The 21747-nt window shown below is 37.7% G+C and overlaps 1 protein-coding gene across 2 annotated transcripts in view; it reads right to left on the bottom strand.

Moving 5' to 3' along the window:
• Positions 1-21747, bottom strand: part of GAK (cyclin G associated kinase) — a 68280-nt gene that overhangs the window by 39188 nt on the left and 7345 nt on the right. For both annotated transcript variants that reach the window (XM_083884207.1, XM_083884208.1), the window contains exons 3-11: positions 21354-21413; positions 19462-19576; positions 18892-19034; positions 16521-16646; positions 15335-15424; positions 9184-9319; positions 7989-8101; positions 7335-7446; positions 4961-5084 (exon numbers count right to left, since the gene is read on the bottom strand). In XM_083884207.1, coding sequence (XP_083740333.1) covers positions 4961-5084; positions 7335-7446; positions 7989-8101; positions 9184-9319; positions 15335-15424; positions 16521-16646; positions 18892-19034; positions 19462-19576; positions 21354-21413 — 1019 coding nt within the window. The remainder of the gene's footprint in view (positions 1-4960; positions 5085-7334; positions 7447-7988; positions 8102-9183; positions 9320-15334; positions 15425-16520; positions 16647-18891; positions 19035-19461; positions 19577-21353; positions 21414-21747) is intronic.

Below are 21747 nucleotides of genomic sequence, written 5' to 3'. Positions count from 1 at the left end.
GAGTTAGAATGAGATGCTGCTTCCAATCCAAACTACTGTTTGATTCTATGAAATTAAGCAAATAAGACACGAATTCTGATTTTGCAGAATAAATTTCAAAGCAAAAATAAGAAGCTCTAACTACATGTTAAAAACTTCTCACTGTGTTGAGCATTTGGTTGTCAATAACGGTTGGCATTAACATTCTTGCCAGAGACTAGATGCACCTAAAGACTGTAATATTAAACAAGACCATTCCAGCAAATTAAAAACAATAAAATTAAAATTAGCAACTAAACTCACCAAATAAACTAGTTAACATATAGAACAAAATTCTACAACAGTACATTCTGTTTACTAACAACTGAAGATGATAAAGAGCAAAGAACGACAGACTAACCACCACAGCTGCAATGCCTGCATATAAACTATTAAGTTCAATACTGCCCTAACACTAAGCAACCTTCCTCCAGACATCTCTACACTTACAAGATTAGAAGAAAAATCTATCCACTGATTTTTTGAGTTTATTTTTTAGAAGTCAGGAAGAAAAACAGCACAAAAATTCACATCAATCTGTTCCCACTTGGTTTTGCCTCATAAAACTGAATTAATTGTGCAACTACCTAGTGATGCAAAAATCCACGAAATAAAATATTAAACAAGAAATAAGACTACTTTAGAAGCAAAAAAGGCAAGCATAAAAGGCAACTAGTTGTTCCTAGATTACTACATCATAATCTTTTCAGCAGAAGATTGTTCTGACAAAGCAGTGGAAGACTGATCACAAGTTTCGCCTCCTGCTTTCAATACCAGTGAAGATCAGATCTTTCAAACATTTAGCTATGTTTTTTTGGCAGGGCATTTGTAACCTGTACGGATGTAGGCCTCAATAAACATAAAAACTGATTGAAGGCACAGAAGCTCCACAAGCAACAAACCACTGAGCTTAACAGAAATGCTGTGGCTGCACAGCTGCAGGCTGAGCTTTCAGGCACATATGAGCCTATCTGCTGGTTCCAAGCTCCTGTCTGTGCAGATGGTGCCACTTCACAAAGTAATGCATATCTTCTCTATTACCACCCTGGTACATACTTTTAAGTCAGTTTGTAACACGAGGGCTGAACCTCTGTTGCTCTTTGTCCTCTCTCATTTAACTACAAGCTGCTGCATCTGCCTAACCTGAATCTGCAACAGAGGTTATGACACCTGCAACTGAGGTGGCCTGGGGGACAATGAAGATGGTCCTCATTTACTCTCTTCTTCCCAGCAGCCTGTAATGTGTGTTTCAGATTTCAGATTTTATCATTTATTAGGACTAACAAGAGACCAACATCAGAATCAAGCTAAAGGTAGCTACAGAAAAGAAAAAATTAACTTTTTTTTGTCACAACAACAAAATGCTTAAATCTTACACTGTAGTTTAGGTTCAGTGAAATAGAAGTCTGTCTGCAGACAAAGGAAGTAACTCCGTAATTCAGAAAAGCAATGATAAGTAGGAAAGAGAGAGCCCATGAATGAAATGGTAGACTCCAACACAAGAAGTGCTTAAGTGGGTGAGGAAGATGCATGACAAAAGAGACATTTTAATTTTTCCAGAATGACTTCTTCTTATGTTGGTTGAAGAGTTTTGAAAAGGCAGTCAAAGATGCAACAGCAGAAGGGTGTTCTAACATCACTGACTGTATCAGCTATATCCAGGTGTCCTAGGGTCACTTTACGATGCTTGTATTCCAAATCATCTGTTCTATTTGTGCTGTATATTGTGTTCTGTACCTTTAAGACTGGTTCTGAATGTGAAGCAGGGAAAGAAGAAGTGCACAGTTTGTTTTGAAAAACAAACCTGCTCTGGACTGAAAAACCCAGAGGAGCACCGGAGAGCTGGCACCTGCAGCCTACCAGGGCCTGGACCTCCGGAGGGACAGATAAGGGACTGACCAAGTCGAGCTACACCCACAGCAAGAACTTTCTCAATTTGCCATCTTACTCCAGAATGAGAGGTTTTACTGTTTCATATTATTCATTCTTTGTGCTTGTGGGCACTTAGTTTGTTGCATAAATAGTTTTTTCCACTTTTCTCCAAGGAACTTCTTTCCCTGAACCAGCTGGGGGGAGGGGCCATTTGGGTCTGCTTCCCAGAGGGTTTTCTCCCAAATTTTCCCTAAACCAGGACACCACAACACAAGCTTGTGAAGGCAGAGAATGAACATGACAGAAACAGACATGCCCTACAGTACATGCAAACAAAGAATTAAAAATTCAGCTTGATTAAAACACAGTTTAAGAATGCACAAGCCCAGTGGTAGAACTCTCAGCAGAACAGTGAATTTTAAATAAAGGACCTAAGCCTACCTTAGGCCCTATAGAACAGTAAGTATTGGTCATGTCAATTCATGTTTTGCCATTTCACTGAACTGTTAAATACAGTAAGGATTCAAAATAAAAGACCATACAAAGAACTAAGAGTACACAGCTCAGGGCTGCTAAATTACAAGTGGAGAGAGTCTGTCTTCCAATCACTGGAAAATAAGTATTAAAGTAACTGATTCTCACTAGTAGAATTACACACTTGGAACATTCCCCCTTTTTTTTTTCCACTCTTCAGCCCAATGACTAAATACATTTAGATAACGCAAGAAAAGAAAAACACAGTTGTATGAAGACAGAGGGTGCTCCACAAAACCAAGATTCGCTTATGATAGTAGAGAATTTAAACAAAAATTTGACGGTTTTGTATTATTATATCAAAGGTGATAGTCAAGAGTCATCTAAACAAAAACCTTTATTCAACCAATCAAGTCCAAAACATCTGAGTTGGACTGATCTCCTGAATCTTAGGACACAGCATACACTGTCTGACAATCCTGTCAATCCAGCACACTCCATGCAAATGTGTACTCCTCAGTAGCTTGAAAACATCTCTGGTTTATTTACCTTATTTGGATATGACAATATAACTACCCATTAAAAGCTACAAAGCAGTACCAGGTCAAACAATTACATTTTCAAGATACTCAGTTCTTGTAATCCATATGTGACTTACTGTAATTCAAACAAATGAAGTAAAAGTAGTGAGTTTTCCTTTGACTAGTATTTAATAAGTTCCATAAACCATGGGCTAAGCTGTTGCATTCAGCCACAGAACACTAACTAGCAACTCAAAAGAGGCATACTAAGTCTCAACAATAAGACAGATGCAAGACTTATTTTGGGCAGTCACCATAATCTAAATTAACAGCTGTAGAGAAGAGCATGAGAACTGAACAGAATCTTTTCAAACAGAAAATACTCACTGTCCAGTATTTCAGAAGTTGCTAGATGAGCTCTGCAAATGAGGTTAGATACACAGCTATTGTTTTATTCCTTGCTCACTACACTTACTATGGAAGAAAAGGAAATCACACAAAGCAAAAAAGGTACACATATCTGTAAAGCAGATAAATAAAAATAAGGTGTAGGCACAGCACAAGCCTCTTTTTAAATTTCACATTAAAAAGACATTTTAGACAGTCCTAATCCACCATTAAAAAAGGAAAAATCCACACACAATGAAATTCAAAAAAGTAATTAAACTTCCAGTAGCCTTTATGGAAGAAACCACTTTCAAGAGCAGGAAGAGAAAACTGCTTCCAACATAACTAAGTGATGGAGGTGCACCCAGAAACTCATGTGGAATCAAGAGAATAAGAAAGGGAAGCGTAGGAGTACTTCAGATGCATGTAGTATATAATAAAAACATAGTAAGATCTAATACACAACCATGGGAAAGTAGGGTTTGTAACTTTGCCAAAACTGCTTGTCATCACGCCATAGTTTGTTCCTCTTGTACACTTCCCTGTCCTGCATCCATGTGGTTTACCCAAGGAGAAAAGTTTAATGCCACTGTCCCAATTATTTCTATAGAGAGCCTAAGGACAAACCAAAGCAGTGCAGCCTTTAAAAAATAGACAACTTGGCCTTACTAAGCCATATTTAAAAGCTTAAACAGACTACGTCTAAGAGCAAACAGCTAAAAACAAACTTGAGTGGATACAGAGTTGCAGTATCTACAAATCTAATTTACCTGACCATTATAAATATTTTAGAGCAGTACTACGCACAAGTAACACACAAATTCTGAAAAAAACCTACACATGAAGAAATGTATTTCACAAGCTGTAACACAACAACCCAATTAAATGGACACAAAGCCTACAGTGAGAGAGTTCAATATTGTTCTGGAGCCTCTAGCTCAGACATAGTATCCAGTAGAGACGTACCTGCTCTTACTAGAACTAAGAAAACCCTTTGACATTGCATAGAATTTTATTACAAGCTAAAAATGTATAAATTGTACAGACTGATTAATATTGATCATAAGGAAGTACTAGAAATACTTGAAATGGGACTGATAACCTGATTAGGGAAAAAAAAAAAAAATCACACAATACGAACCTGAAAACATACACCTCTAAACATGGGAGTATTTATACATGCAATAGAGGGCAAAGGAGACAAACAGTGAAGTTCCTCTCACACTGTCTGAAGGCATAGGATTCCACCTGAAAACTAAACTGAAGAGCTTATTTCCCTGCAGACTTTTCCCCTCCACATCTGTTCCCTTGGTTTGTACCTTTCACCACTCCCTCTTTTTCACTCCATCTCTTATTCATGAAGGCCCTATCTAATAATTCAATTCTCCACACTGCTCCAGCCCCCACCTGCTCATCTCTCAAAAGTTTTCAGTATTTAAAATACAGTAGGACAAGTAGTACTTATGGACAGGCTCTTACTGCAACATTCCCAATTCTAGTATATGACTGTTGAAATAACTTTTGTATTAATATCATACATAAAATCTCAGGGGGTAGCTATCAATTATTACAGCTCAAACTTGGACAAATATGCTGAATTTACCATTTCTGGAGTAAACTCCTGTGCCTTCATTTAGATCTCTTACCAGCACAATTTTTAATTTTTTTTTTTTTTTTTTTTTACTCACTTGGCCACAGACTGGATAACTTTAGAAGATGTATCCTTAATATTAGTGAAAAATCGCTCTGTTCCACCCCTCAGAATATCAAAGAACCCTCCATAAGTCTGGTCACATTCCGCAACGGTCAGGCCTAGAGTAGTTGAATAAAAATAATCGTACTTTATTATGGAGCCCATTCCAGGATATGACTTAAACGTATGTTGGCTATAAAGCTGGAAGGAAGTGAATGCACATACAGGCTATACCTTGCTGTAAGGCTCACAGTTCCAAAGCTCTCCTTAACTATGACCTATGCAAAAAATAGTACTTCCTGCAGTCAGGAAGTACTAGTGATTTACTTAACACATTGTTTAATTTGCTGTCTGTATTTATGAGAAAACAAGCTAAAAATTTCTGGAAGTCACGTATATTTTTAATAATGTCAATGTAGCAAAACATTGCCTTTCTTTAGTACCAGTTTCTGAAGTGCAGTTTATCATTAGCAGATCTACTTAATCATCTCCAGGACACATTTTAATGCAGAGCTTCAGAAGCAGCTGGCATAGTTAAGCTTAAGTTTTAAACACAACATCCCAGATAGTACATCACAGCACAATATCCCTATGAATACGATTGTATAAAATAAATAGGAGGCATTCTTGCACAAAACAGAAGACCAGACAGACTTTTGATTATAATTGCATTAGGATCCTGGGTTCTTCCACAGAAATTGATATATGCATATTATTAGTGCAATAAATGTTACCCAATTTTAACATTTCTCCTGGAAAATTAATATCTCTTGTCTCATTGACAGTTCACCACAATTAATATCAAGCAAGAAATATCAAGCTGGAAGGAAAACAAAGTAAAATGTGAAATTGTCCCTTGATTTCTTCTACATTAATTGAAGTGCCTCATATTCAGATATAATAGTTAACACAGGTGCAGAAAGAATAGTAAAAAACTAGATGCCAATAAGCTTATCAAGCTTATTTTCTTTACTATATTAAGTATTTTCAACTGAATGTACTCTGGAATATCCATTTCTGCTGACTAAGTAAGACATCTTTTAACTGTCTCATTTTGGAGACATGTTTTGGTTGATTCCATTTAGTTCTGCTAATCCACCTACTGTTTTTCTCAGATGGAACCCCAACTCCTCCTCCTCACCACTCATGTCTGATGGTGCAGCCCTCTCCTGAAGTCTGGCCTGGACAATGCTCCCATAATTAGCTGTGCTCAAGGCAGTGCCAGCTACAGCTGTTCCTGAAAGTGCTGACTGGATAGCCACTAGACTGAATTTAGACTGCTGCTTTTTCCCTTTGAGGCTGTCAGACATGACTCTTTCAGAAGTGAAAAACTAAATAGCTTTAGACTTCTATCACTGTTAGATGCACTCCAAAATACCATGGGAGGGTCAAAAGTCTTTTTGGGCAGGAGAGATAAGGAGAGAGAGGTATACCCAGATGCTTGCAGAAGTATTTCTTCCTCATACAGGCTTTTTGCAGTCTAAAATAAACACATATGAGGTCAGCAACTTCCAAGCATTACTGAACTACTATGGTCAATAGCCAGAATCCCTACAATTGCTTTTGCATTTCTTTATTAAGCTCTCTCATCTACCAGATGTGAAGCCCATATTAACACAAAGTGATACCAATACACCACAAATAGCTGCTATCTTTTTATGTTGTAACACTTCTGATGTTAAATAGTTCCTCTTGAAAACCAATGACAACTCATGCTTTTTTTTACCTCAGTAAAAAAAATTCAGTGTTAAACACAAACTCAGGCTATGTTCTGATTTCAGTACCTTCTGCCACAAAGTAATAATGTTTCAATTAAAATACAGAACCCGAGGATTTTTAACAATTTAAATTCAAACTCCTATTAAATGCTGCTCTTCAGACAATGCACTTCCAAATATTGTCACTTCATTAAATCAAAAGAAATTCAGGGTTTAAAATAAGCTGTTTTCACCTGTTTGTCATAACCTGAAGACTCTTCCTCTACAGCTCTTATTCGTTAGACCATTATTGCTTCTCACATCCACACTTTCATCAAGTTTTATTTCACTTACATCAACACTCCTGCCTCTACCAGTCAATAATGCACTTTAAATTATTTTCCACAGGAAACATAATTTTTATCTTGCACAGCAATGAACTTGAGAAATTCATATTTGCATGTATCAACATAAAATCAAACCTTACAAAAAAAAAAAAAAAACACAACAACAACAACAAAACAAAACAAACCCCAAGGCTAGAAGCAATTATATAAATGTCAAATAGCTAGTACTAGTGCAAAGCATCTAAAACCCTCAAAAGACTTTTTTTCCCCCATGGAATATACACAATTCCCTTTATACTAAAATGACATCTCTTTTTGAACATACCTGCATTGTACAAATTGTTGAGCTGCCCTGCAGGCTTGGAGGTCTGTGAAACAGAGGTCACAGATGTCCGAGGCTGAGCATTGTTTCCATAGCCTCCATTTTGTTCCAGGAGCTGAAGAGGATAATAGTCCAGATGAGAATTCTTTTTGCTAATTTAGCCATCTTGCTGTGTTTGGCGAACTACTGCTACTTGGTGAGAACAAGCAAACTGAACCTCAGGACAAAGCCAGAAAGTTAATATACACTAATTGACTCACCAGCAGTATAGTGCAAATTAAACACTGAACAGGAGATACCTAAGTGGATTTCAAGTTAGTGTAGGCAGAGCCTTCATACATGAAACTTTTCTGTGGAAGTTAATTATGATAAAACACAGCATGACAAACAGAGTGCTAGCATACAAAAGAACAAACGAAGAGGATGAAAAGATTTTCAAAAAGCAGAAAGAAATACTAATTTTTTTTTAAGGTTTGTGTGCTTTAAAGGGCATATTTTCAAAGATCCTATGAGCAGTACCAATCAATTCAAGAGAACTTCAGAATAAATTAGTGCAAAATTTTCAAGGAACAGGGGACCTGCTCTGAAATCTTTTACTAAACGCACATACACTGCAGAGGACAGAAAGGAGGCCTAATCAATTTGAAACATTTTTACCTCTGTGATGGGGGATTTAGGATTGACATTCCTAGCTGCTGCAATCTCCTGCAGTTGGTTCACAAGTTCAGTGATTGACAACCTCTCCTCTGGGTTAACTTTCAAAGTGGAGCCTAAGAAAAGGAGACAATGTAACAAACCCTTCAGAGCTTTTCTCTCAGCTGATAACCATTTCCTCAATACATTACAGTGCAATGAGCAAACACATGAACAGAGTGGAGAAACTGCTAAATCAATATATAAATATAATTCTCATAATAGTATCCATGAGAAAAAAACAACACTACCTAAGGTAAATAACATTTCAAAGAATACACCTTGAGACCAGTAAATAAAGAACATCTGAGGTAACTTTGTGCCTAATTGTTGGAGTCAGATACATTTCTGGAACTGTAATTAATATTTCCAGTAATCTACCTGAAACCTAAAGTAAATAGAGATTTTTAGTCAAGTTCAAAGAAACCAAATCAAATCACTAGTTGTTCCAATGGACTAATTCAGATACTATGCAAGACACTTAACAGAAGTAAAAGCAACTTTCACGTAAAATTTCATGGCTTTTTTTAATAATGGATTAAGGTTATTAATAAAATAAGAAGTTGCTGCAGTTTACCTTTTCACCATCACATGTTGTTGGATTACACCGTTATCTGACCCAGAGATGGGGCAACTGAGAGGTGTTTTAAAAACTTTTATTCTATTTTCAATCTCATGTGAAGGGTGAGACAATACAGATGTTACAATTCATGCCATCAAAATCATAAGCCAACTATTTCCTAATTACAACACATTATAACTGTTTCTTGGCCTATCAGCTTTTGCCGCACAATGCTGTTAATACCTTAAAGCAAATCATCTAAAATGACCCCTCGTGGATCCTAATACAATGCACCTTTCATAGTTCTATTTCTCCAAAGTATCTAGTCTTATTCACAAGGCCATCTTTTGAAACTTGTTTCCAGTTCCATTTCTCTCTCAACAATGTCCATCCTATTCCACGGCATTTCTAAGTCAGCATTTCTTATCTCAAGGTTTGCATACAGATGCACATATGTGAGCCTTCTGTCAGGCTTTGAGAATTCTCTACAAATCCATTTCCCACAACATGTCAGTAACATTTACCTATCAGTAAAACAGCTGTCAATAACAACATGCATCCACAAAGACACTAAATAAAATAACACTGTAAACTTACGAATGAGATCATGAAACACAGAGTAGCGGGTGTCATTCTGTGGGATGACATATTTCCCATTGACTATGCGAAGTTTAGCTCCATCTTCAAATGGGTGTTGCCTAAAGCACAGCAAATACAGGATACAGCCCAGAGCCTACAGAGATAAACAGAAATACTGCTTAGAATCATGGTGGAACTTTAGCCTGGAAAAGATCTTTGTGATCATCAGGTTCAAATGTTAACTCAGCACTGACAAGTCCACCCCTAAACCATATCCCTAAGTACCATATCTACATGTCTTTTAAACACCTCCAGGGATGGTAAATCACTGCCATGGACAGTCTCTTCCAATGCCCATTAACCCTTACAGTGAAGAAATCTTTTCTAACATCCAACCTAAACATTCTCTTGTGCAACTTGAGGCCATTTCCTCTTGTCCTATCACTTGTTACTTGGGAAAACTACTCCTGCCTCTTTTTTAAAATCATTTAGAAGTCATTTCAAGAAATCTATTTTATGAATTTCAAAGCACAAAAATGAGTAGTCTTGCCATACCGAAGATGTCAAAGAACAGGATTATTCTTTCAAAAAAAGTTCAGTAATTTTAATTTATGTCTCCATCCTGTGATGCAAGGAGACATATTCTATTTGTCAAGACAGAATTTGTTCTAACTTAGATACATTGTTATGCAATACAAAAGCTAGGTGATTATGTAAGTGTTAAACAAACTACTTAAAATGACACTAGGGAGATACATAACAATCTCTCTAAAATGTATCTTCTGGCAAAGGTTTAAAGAAACTAAGCCCAAAATGACAGTCCCTTTATTCCCTACGGTCAGACAGCTATTCAACTCTTGGAACAAATACACTTTAAGATCATTTTCACACAAGTTCACTCAAGCAGCAAAAATCATAAAACCTGGACTACCACATCCTTGGAACTTCCAAGTTCCTTTGAGTGTCCAATTTGAGTTTTTTCTAACCTGAGAAGACAACAATTGACAAAGACAGAAGTCAGTTTTGAACTCTAATCTCTGAATAATCTAGATGTTAGGAATTAGCTAGGATAACTGAATCTGTTGCTGAAGTAAATGTAAGTTGATACATATTTTTTCAAATAAATTAAGATATGAAATATGCTGGAAGAGTTATACTATCGTAAAAGAAACATGTTTCATTTCACCTATAAAAGTTTGATAGTAAAGCACCCAAGGCCTCCACATAACTGTTGACACAATGAGTTGGAAAATTCCTCCTCAAAGTTTCTTCTGAACTCCGGTATGTATGGTTGCTTAAGCATATGGGCTTTTATAGCCCTTACAAATGAAGCAATCCATTGAAGATGGCACCTAAGAAAACTGCCCACTGCCTCCAGTCCTCTGAGTGCACCATCTCAAACTGCCCTTGGTTGCCAATTTGTTCCAAGAACAGCATCTAAGGTCTGAAAGTTACTGAAGTCTCTGAGGTGCAGGGATTTACTTATTCTATAATACTTAGTGAGTCTCTCAGTCCTGGACCAGAAATAAAGTACATATGTTAATTCTGTATATTCTGGCACATTTTTGTCAGGCTGTAGAAAAAAAACTCTCTGCAATATATACATGGAAGCATCACACAGTCCACACTAACTAATCCAGCAGGACAATACAGAAAATACTATCTACTCTTCCATTAAAGACTTGCTTACAAAGAGATCAGAATTTAATTAGAGGAACAAAACAACCCAAGACACTGCACATCAGAAGAGAGCATCTACAGCCACACTGGAGAGAAAAGTTCCAAGGCAATCAGTTGAAAACACGGGAAATGGAGAGGTCACTCAGATTTGATTTTTGCTTCAATTGCTGGAGAACTTTTTTAATTTTCTGTTTTATCTGTAACTTAGGATTGTAACTGTGATAAATTCTGGCTGTTTTAAATATCAACTGTTATTCAATTTGTTTGGAAGGCAATTTCAGTTGCAGCAAGGCAACTCCTCAAAGACAACACCATCCACACAACCTCAGCACTGCTATACTTGTCAGAGGAGCCCATTCCCAAGATGTTGTCCCAAAGCTGCACAGCCCCTATACAGAAGCTGCCCAGATCCATCTGAGAACTCACAAGCCAAAAGGTAAAAAAAGCACAACCGCAAAGCAATCAAAAATAACTAGGAGTAACTTTTTGACCTGCTACTGGGCCTTTACCAGCAACTAATTTAAACCTTAAGAAGTTTTTGGAGGGTTGAGATAGTGTTTGGGGATTGAGGAGATAAGGAAGGGGTGGGACTGCTTGGAACAAATGAAAATATTGTTATTTTTCCCCTGATTAGCTTCAGAAAACAAGCAGCACGCTAAAATTCTACAGTGCAGTTGCAGGATGACACAGATATTACACCGAAGTAAAATTAAGTCAAATTAAACTACATGACACCTAAAGAGATTGTTCAGCTCACACTGAATTAAATGCAGGATTCTGCAAGATGTCTTAAATGGACCATTAAGATTCTTTAATTACATATTTGTAAGGAGAACCCAACTTTGAAGTTTTGCTCCTTAACAAACATTTCCAAAATCAACTCCTCTGCTTTTTCAGAAATCTTTGAGAGTGAGAGGGTATGAAGGACCTTTCAAGCATGGACAAAAAATCATTTGACAAGGAACAGCCTGTCACTTAGTTGAATTTCAGTTCAGGAATACCTACTAATTTTGAAAACAAGTAATTAAAACATGTAGGTATTTGGATTTAGTGTTTATTTTCTCATCTTTAGACTTAGGTAGGAAACGTACTGAAAGCAGTCAGCCAAGTTAGTCTAAGAAACTCTGGTCTTATAAAGATACCTAATCACATTTCCATTGTGGAGTCAACATGGTTGGTAACTAACCTTTCATCTGTGCTGCTGTTCTAAGACAGACATTACTTCCTCTGTTTTTAACATCACAGTGACAAACACAGAGAATCAATAACTCTAATTAATAGAGATATTAATAGACTCTAATTAATAACTCTACCTGCTTTCTTTGGAAAACTGCTTTGTTTATCCTAACCACAAACTACAAATCATTTATTCCAGAGACAGGGCCATATTCTACTGCCAAATACTTTTATATTCTTAATGAACCCAAACCATAAAGGAAAAAAATACAGAATAGTATGTTCCAGATCAGGTGTAGTAAATTAAATAGATCTTCCCAAAACAGAGCAGACAATCACCATGTTAACACTAGCACATACAGAGTTATTTTAAACAAAAAAATAAATAGCAATTGCCCCTTTGAGTGAGTCTTACTAAACACATTCCCAGTTTTCTGTTTAACTAAATGTTAACAAGGCGAATGTCCAGCCTGGACGGGCAACAAGGTTTTTGAAGGAACTCAGGAATAAAAAGAGAATGTAACAACTTTGGAAGGAGGGTCCGGTCTCTCAGGAAGTATTTAAGGGGCTTGCTAGGGCACGTTGGAAAAAAATTAGGGAGGCCAAAGCTCAGATCAAACTCAATTTGGCAACTTTTGCAAAGGATAATAAAAAGTGTTTTTACAAATATATTAATGGCAAAAGGAAGGGTAAGTCCAACCTTTGTTTTCTACTGAATGTGGGAGGGAACTTAGTAACTGAAGATGAGGAGAAGGCAAAAGTGCTTAACACCTTCTTTGCCTCAGTCTTTAGTGGGAAGACGGCTTGTCCTCAGCACAACTGTCCTCCTGGGCTGGTTGATGGTGTCAGGGAACAGAATGGTCCCCATTATACAGGAGGAGACAGTCCGAGAACTGCTGAGATACTTGGATGTTCACAGATCTATAGGACCAGATGGGATCCATCCCAGGGTGATGAGGGAGCTGGCAGATCAACTTGTGAAGCCACTCTCCATCATTTACCAATTGTCCTGGCTCTCTGGTGAGGTTCCAGATGACTGGAAGCTGGCCACTGTGATGATGACCAGTCACAAAAAGGGTAGGAAGGAGGATCCCAGTAATTACAGGCCAGTTAGCCTGACCTCAGTACCCAGTAAGGTAATGGAACAGTTTTTACTGAGCATCATCATGCAGGATCACCAGGGTCTCAGGCCCAGCCAGCATGGGTTTAGAAGGGGTAGGTCATGTTTGACCAACCTGATCTCCTTCTATGACCAGGTGACCCGCCTAGTGGATGAAGGGAAGGCTGGGGATTTTGTCTATTTGGACTTTAGCAAGGCTTTTTACACTGTCTCTCACAGCATACTCCTGGAAAAGCTGGCAGCCCAGGGCTTGGGCAGGAGCCCTCTTTGCTGGGTTAGGAACTGGCTGGGTGGCTGGGCCAGAGAGTGGTGGTGAATGGTGCTGCATCCAGCTGGGGCCAGTCACCAGTGGTGTCCCCCAGGGGTCTGTGCTGGGACCAGCTCTGTTCAATATTTTCATTGATGACATGGATGAGGGTATTGAATCTTTCATTAGTAAATTTGCAGAAAACACTAAGCTGGGAGCATGTGTCAACCTTTGGAAGGGAGGAGGGCTCTGCAAAGAGACCTGGAACAGTCGGATGGATGGGCAGAGTCCAGTAGGATGAAGTTTAATAAGTCCAAGTGCCAAGTCCTGCATTTTGGCCACAACAAGCCCCTGCAATGCTATAGACTGGGGACAGTGTGGCTGGGCAGTGCCCAGGAGGAAAGAGACCTGAGGGTTCTGGCGACAGAAGCTGAACATGAGCCAGCAGTGTTCCCAGCTGGCCAAGAGCATCCTGGTCTGGATCAGGAATAGTGTGGCCAGCAGGAGCAGGGAGGTCATTCTTCCCCTGTCCTGGGCACTGGTGAGGCCACACCTTGAGTGCTGTGTCCAGTTCTGGGCCCTCAGTTTAAGGAGGACCTTGAGACGCTTGAGCACATCCAGAGGAGGCAACGAGGTTGGTGAGGGGCTTGGAACACAAACCCTGTGAGGAACGACTGAGGGAGCTGGGGTTGTTTAGCCTGGAGAAAAGGAGACTCAGAGGTGACCTTATCACTCTACAACTTCCTGAAAGGTGCTTGTAGCCAGGTGGGGGTTGGTCTTTTTCAACGGGCAGCAACTGACAGAACAAGAGGAAACAGTCTTAAGTTGTGCCAAGGGAAATATGGGTTGGATATTATGGAAAGAGTGATAAAGTACTGGAATGGTCTGCCCAGGGAGGTGGTGGAGTCACCATCTCTGGATGTGTTTAAAAAAGACTGGATGTGGCACTCAGTCACATGGTTTTGTTGAGGTGTTAAGGCTGGGTTGGACTTGATGACCTTGAAGGTCTCTTCCAACCTAGAGATTCCGTAATCCTGGCGCAGGCTGACAGTATTTCATGCATGTGAAGAGATCAAGTGGTCAGAAAAATGTGTTTTACTTGGTATTTTCTCACATTCCACAAAAACATCACCAACAGCTGTAGAAACTGAACAACAGTTTCCACAGTATCTTGCAACTAATTTAATAAACTGAGCAAAGTTCAAAGATTCCATACAAAGACTTTTAAAGCACCAGCACCACATTTTCTTAATTTGTCTTTTGACATACTGCTGGTACAAGTAAGAAATGAACAGCTTGACACCTGCCTCTGCAAAAAACATCCCATAAACTAAGTCGCTAAGCACTACACTTCTGGAGAGTGCCTCAGTACCGCAACTTTATGCAGCTGGAAAAGGTACAGCTGAGGATTTAATATGTACCTTTAATTCTCACTACAGATTTTTTACTGAATGTGAACAGGTTATCATCCTTCTACAGAAAGCATGAATGATCTCTGCATTGTTCTCATCCTTCATATCTGTCAGTATTTTAGCTACATGCCATACCTCGATATAATCATTTTCAACCCAGTAATAGGCTGTCCCAAGATTACATGCATGGCAGAGCATGAAAGGCAAGAATTTGAATCTAAGGACTTTAAGTATTCTGGATTTAAGGTGGCAAGCTCCAACTAGGCAACAGTTCTACTGAATGTTAGAGAAGTTCAGCATTGCCTCTCAAATGGAAGTGAAGCTTGATACGGGAGAGAAACTTGAACAGTAGTCTCATTATTCTAACATTTAGATACAGAGTCCATACTATTTAAGTTTATTTTTATTTAAGACAGCATCCTACATTTATTTCAGTACTTTAGTTATTTAATCAACAAAGTAACACAAAGCCTGGCAAATAAGTTTCATTATGACATGAGAAACTGTGATGCAGCAAGAAAAAAAACTTCTTACCCAAATGTCCTGCTTTTCACCAATGGGAAAATTTGAGTACAAGTCTACCATTTCTGGTGTCCTGTACATTGGTGTTGTATTCCTTGTTATCTGGAGAAGACAGAATTTATTGAAACAATCTTGATCAATGAGCTTTAACAGCATCCAATCAAGGAAACAGCTCTACATGTAGAATGGATAGTAGTCTCATTTTTAAATTAATTTCAGAAATATTTGTCAAGAAAAAAGCCATCAATTGAATCCTGAAATAGTCACAACAGCTTTGACATAAGGTCACATGAAGACAGTCGTACTCAAATAACAGTGTGATAATCAAGAGTCCTCTCAAACAGCAAAGCAGATAAAGTGACTGTTTTACATGAGGGAAAAATGGACAGGAACACTAATATCAAAAATCAACAATAAGCCACTAAGTGAATTCATGCTTCAGTGCGTGTCTCTCACTTTCTCAGCACACTTAATGACAGTGCAGACAAATCCAAAGAGAAACTCTGGTTATAAGGATACTGAAAAGACCTTTTCTAGCACCCTTTTTCACAGACTATACAAGACAGTGGTATGACATCATCATTTCATCAGTTTTCCAAGAATACCAGACTGCAGAACATGGGCCTGTGATGTCAGAAGTTGTACACATGAACTTAAATGTATTCCTCCCACTGATGTATGACATTAGATTTACTAGCATTACTCTCAACTGTAAACTAAGAACAAATGCACTTTGCAAAAGAACACTGCATGCTTGATTTGGTTACTGTAGCCTAAGGCACTGCAATACTGCCCATTCCTACTCTGCTGAGCAGACTTGCCTCTCATCTATGTATCATTCAACTGAGAAAAACAGGTCAGAAGGAAGATGGGAATCAGTGTGGCACAACCAATTTCTTGTCAAGAATGCATGATAAGAAGCCCTTGTAACCACTTCTATTTTCACAGCAGATTGCAGAATGGACACTGGCCATACTGAAGCAGTGTTTCTATATGTAGCTACAGAACATAAGCTATGACTGTAACTGCAGACAGCTTTTGAACTCTAGAAAAACAAATACAAAACCAATACTTTATAAATAACACTAACTGAAACAATCTTCAGTTGTCTTAGATGTCTCATGAATTAATACCAGATTAATAGCAACAGTTAAATTAATAATTATATTGAAATTAAATCACATTAAAATAGTCTCACCTCTTCTTCAACCAGTGCTCTCTTCTGTGCAGACCAGTTGTAGTCAGGATAGTAAGCTATAGTTGTAGCACTACCAAAGTCACAAAGTTTAATTGTCCCCTGATTACTAATAAGCAAGTTTTCCACCTTCAAAAAGATGTAGAATAATCGATTAAAAAAAAAAACATCTTTTTTGCCCTGTATATTAACACACATGCTTTTACATATCATCTTACTTGTGCATACATATAAAAACCAATCACTTTAGCAAAAAAAAACATTGTTTACATGAGAACAAAGATCTCAGACATTACTGCAGTTTTATATGGTGGCAATATAGCCAAGTTTTAAAAGGAAGCACCAAGCACACCAGGCACAGGAAGCATCCAGAAGAGAAAGAAATAAACCCCAGGGGGAAAAAAAAGCAATTTCATTAGAGCCTAATTGAGAAGGCCAGTTTTTCAGATGAGAACTTGTAAAATTAGTGTCATAGAATCCAAATGTTTTCAGGCATAAAACTGAACACAGTTAGTTTAACTGCAGTGAGATGAAGGTTAGGACTGCTAGAGAGAAAAACAGGAAGGTACTAGTATAAAACAGGCTGCTAGGAGACACACATAAAGAGACAGCTGAGACCCTGTGCAGAGACAGAAAACAGCTATTTGAGAACCATGTGCTGCCTGAATAGTTCATCATACATGATCTCTGCCTTTTTCTACCTCATAAATTCCAATCGTCCTGTACTGTTAATTGAAATGTGGAAGAAACTTAAGAAAAGAGTAAAAGTATTGGGCAGATATACTTGGAGTCATAATCACAAAAGGACTGAAAGATAAAATTTGTACCGCTGTATAAAGTTAGGAAAAACTTAATTGCCTCAACTCTGACTTGCAGCTTTCTATGCTGCTTACATTAGTTTAGACTGCTAAGAAGGGGTAGCAAAGTTAAATTATCCCTATTTGGCTCCTGGCTGTAGTAAGTCCTCTGCCTCTTGCAGTACAACAGTCATTTAATATTGTTTTGCAGCCTCTGCAACATGAGACTAACACAAAACCAAATTCCTCCCTCTTCCCATGTTTTATCTCTGTCAGGAAGATACATTCCTTGAGAAGAATAAGCTGTTCTGAATTACAGCATTATCTTAAAGTCTATGCAGCTGGCTATGAAAAATTGAATATTTATTTGTAAATAGGTTATTTTACTTTTTTTTTCAGAACAGAGATGCATCTTTTCCACAAAATCTAGGAGATAGCATATAGAAATTTTAGTGAAGAATGGTTAACATGTTGTTGACACAACCTCACAACCTAAAAGACTGTTCAACAGTACCAAGGGAAAAAGAAAGAAAAGGAGTGCTCTGTTACCAAAGCTAGGTATATATTTATGGGCTATACTAACATCAAAGCTTTCATCAAGAGTGTTGAAAATAATTAACACATTTACTTCTAGAAGAGTGGTCTTATTTTCCTTTCTAATTGAGTACATGCTTACTTAGAGGAGGAACAAATTTTCCTTTTTTTATATTCAAATAAAATCACGTCAGACTTGATACAGACACATGTGAAATTTAGACTCTATTCCAAGAGTAAGAATCTCCTCTTATTTTTTTAAGTTAATGAAAATTCAAATAAATTCATAGTACAGCAGAACCTCGTTGATTATTAAGGCTTCTTCATTTAAGGTATATTGAACAGGTAAAGGTGAACCCCTGTCTTCAAAATACAAAATTCAAACTCAGGTAAGTAATTCAAATCTCCAAAGCTCCTAAAAATAGCACACTTTGTCCAGCTATATATACTTTCTACAGAACACTTTCTACAGTTCTATATAACCCTATAGATTCCAGGTAAAGCCTAATAGAACAAACAAAATAAATCCCCAAGAAACAAAATCTAACATGAATTATGCGTACCAAATTTTACAACTCAAATTAAAAACAAGCACTGAAGTACAATGCAAGTTACCAGCTCTAAAACTAACAGCTTACTATACATTCTCAATGGCTATGTAATCCTTCACAGATAATTCAACATTCTTCTCCTTCAAAGCTGTACCTCTTCTATGATGACACCCACTTAACCCAGAACTGCAGTTCACTAGTTGTAACTGATTACTTTATCAAAAACAAAATACTCAGGCTAACTCAATCAGCAAAACATGGTACACTACTTTTCTGCCAGCTTGTTTGAGATAGAGTACAAGCAGTTTCTAACTGCAAGCACAATGAAAAGAAGTTTGAAGAGATTCAAGATGACCTTCCCTAGCAGTGAGCAGTTATGGCAAGGCAATAGCTCTATGCACTATGCTCAAGAATTGTTTTTAACACTGATCCAGCCCAACAGGCTCCTTTGCTGTTCAGAAGTTCAGCCTTTATTCAAATTTTGTAACATACCTTTAAGTCTCTATGAATAATTGGAGGCTTCTGCTTATGCATATGCTGCACTGCTCTGCAGGTCTGATAAAAGATCTTCAGAACTGTGTCACAAGAGACAGGTCCTTTGGATTCTACTTTCTTTAAGAATTCCACCAGCTGTCCTGCAGGAAATGAGAGAAATTCACATAAGCACACAGAGAACACTGCAAATTCTGAAAGCTTGACACCAACAGACCCTTGTCAAGAAAGGTCTACAGTCATGAGTTTTATTAAATAGATTTTCTGAAAACGGCAAGTCCACACTGACTACAGTGACGAAACAAAGAGTCCTCTAAGGAACTACTCCTACTCTTCCTTTCTCTGATGAGGCTCAAACAAAAAACTTAATTATTACCTAGTATTTAAGACAAGGTTAAACTGTAGTCTAAAAAAACATGATCTTTGGCCTATAAAAGGTAAGTCTGAACTCTAGCTCTACTGAATCATGCCATCCTCTACAGTCATTCCAAGCTTGTAAGTTAACAAGCAACCTGTGCAAAACATCTGCCAGAAGCAATGTGCACTGCTAGGAAAAGAAATAAAATTTACCTTTACACAGCTCTGTAAGCAGAAGAAACTCTCCTTGCCCTGTGTCTGATTCTTCTTTTCCTATAGATGCTGCAGAGCAAAACTGGACAATGTTGGGATGACCTGAAAGTTTTTTCTGGAGATAACACATTCAAGGAAGATAACTCCCAAGTTCATTGATACTATTGCATCCAGTAGTTCACTCAAAATGTCAGCTTAAAACCACAGAAAGCATAACTGCTGCAATGAATACCCTAACCAAAACAGGGAAATACATGCCTCAGCTATAAGAAATCTGAGAAAGCAATCTAAGGTAATGTAATAAAAAGTCAAAATAAAATATTGAGCTGGACTCAGGACTAGTTCTTTTTGTCTTTTGACAATGACTGCAAGAACCTAGCATGAGTAGCAGGGACACCTTCTAATTATCAGCTGTTTCTCTAGATAGCTGATCAAGAAAGAGTTATCGTATCCTCACCTATCTTTCCCACAGAAGTATTAAGTATGCCATGCTTCAATTTAAGGTAATTAAAATAGAGTTCAAAACAATTAGAGGTCTAAAATGGCAAGGATCTTACCCTCCCATGATCGGTAGTAATTTTTCATGCTAAAACCTTTATCACGTTTCACTTTCAATTCAAAAATTTGAGGTATCATTTTTGAGCTATGTAAAGGAGAGTACAGTGTAAGTGACCTCAACTTCTGCCAGTGGAAGTTATGTTACATTATGCCTGTCTGCATACATTGAGATTCATGTGAGACAAACACAATGTATTTACAATGCATTCACCAAGTCTGAAGAGAGAAAAGCTAAGACATTGTAAGTCGCAAGCTGGATCCACACAATTCACATCAATCTGATCTTGCCCATCTCCTCACAACCTTTTATTCAGAGCTGCAGGAATTAATTGCATTTCACAGTCTTATCTCAGAAAGTTAGCAACAATTAACCCTTCATCATGTTGTACACCTGCTTACCTACTCTAAGTTGTGAAAAACATCCAAAATGTTTTTCACAGCTCAGAGTAAAGAACTCAATGTTAAATTGAGTTCTTTACTCTTGGCAAGATAATGTCAGAGTAGATAGAAAATGTATAGTGCTATGGTACTCTGTCTTAGAAGTGGACTTCTAGTAAGTGGTGTTTAAGCTAAGATTTTGCCAAATGTATCAGGAATCATAGATAGAAATGTTTGAGTAGCTTAAATTGAGCTGGATTTGCCTGCTAATTCAAAATGAAGCTGAATACTCAGAAGGGAACACATCAGCATACCACAGCCATTCACTGACTCTTGAAACAAACTGAGGATCCAAGAGGAGTCAGGCCAGGGACAAAATATTGAATTTATTAAAATAAAGGATTGAAAACACTCTGAAATTATATTATACTCTACTTTCTGACATCACTGAAGATAAGGAGGACAGCAAGGACACTAAGAAACATCTGTTTCTTGTTTCTTACGCATTTAGTCTACTGGAATATCTTCCTTAATATCCAGCATTACTTCTTAAAGCCAGATGCATCCAAAGCAGAAATTAATAAACATTGAGAGTAAAAGCAAAGAGCAATAAATCTCACGCATGCAAGGGAACTCTATTTAAGGTCTAAGTATCATCTCTTGACGACATTCACAGGGTGAAAGAAAGCTCAGATAAGAATTTCACTTTCTACTAGAAGTACATGGCAAAATCTACACTAGCTACAAAAATTATCTGCACACACTGTGTTACTGCAATTTTTCAAGAACTGAACTTTTGGGATGTTGGTACCAGATTCATGACAAACCATGAACCCAGACTTCCAGAATGTCAGTCCTCTTAGGCAGCATATGGCATGAAGAAAAACAGAATCTGCACAGCAATCTTTTGTTTTCCAGAAATCTCAGGCAGTTAAATATATTACAGAAAAGGATACCATAAAACAAACTTCCTGAATGATGGCTTTGTTCTTTTCCTCTTCATTAGACAACAATCGCTGTCAAAATAATTCAGAAGATATAGTTACTGAAATTTACAGAATAACAGTGCTTAGATTTATATTTTTTTTCCACAGAATATGAAGAATGAGCTATAGTCAAAAACCTAAAGAACTGTAATGGGGCAGTAAACAGAGCTGGCTTATTGTATATTTTGACATTCTGTCATAAATAATGCACAGTTGTCCAGTTACCTGGACTATTAAGGTTCAGTGATAATTGAGCAGTTCTAACTTTAGACACTCTTGAAAGTAGCTGCTCTGATAAATAAAGCACTAAAGTCTCCTGGCTGCAGTATTGTGGGCTAACAAGGAAAGATTCACCTTCTGTCTG

Source organism: Zosterops lateralis, assembly GCF_965231275.1.
Source record: "Zosterops lateralis genome assembly, chromosome: Z".
Classification (NCBI taxonomy): Eukaryota; Metazoa; Chordata; class Aves; order Passeriformes; family Zosteropidae; genus Zosterops; species Zosterops lateralis.
The sequence above is the reverse complement of the archived record's forward strand: the minus strand, read 5'-3'. Positions and strand labels throughout refer to the sequence as shown.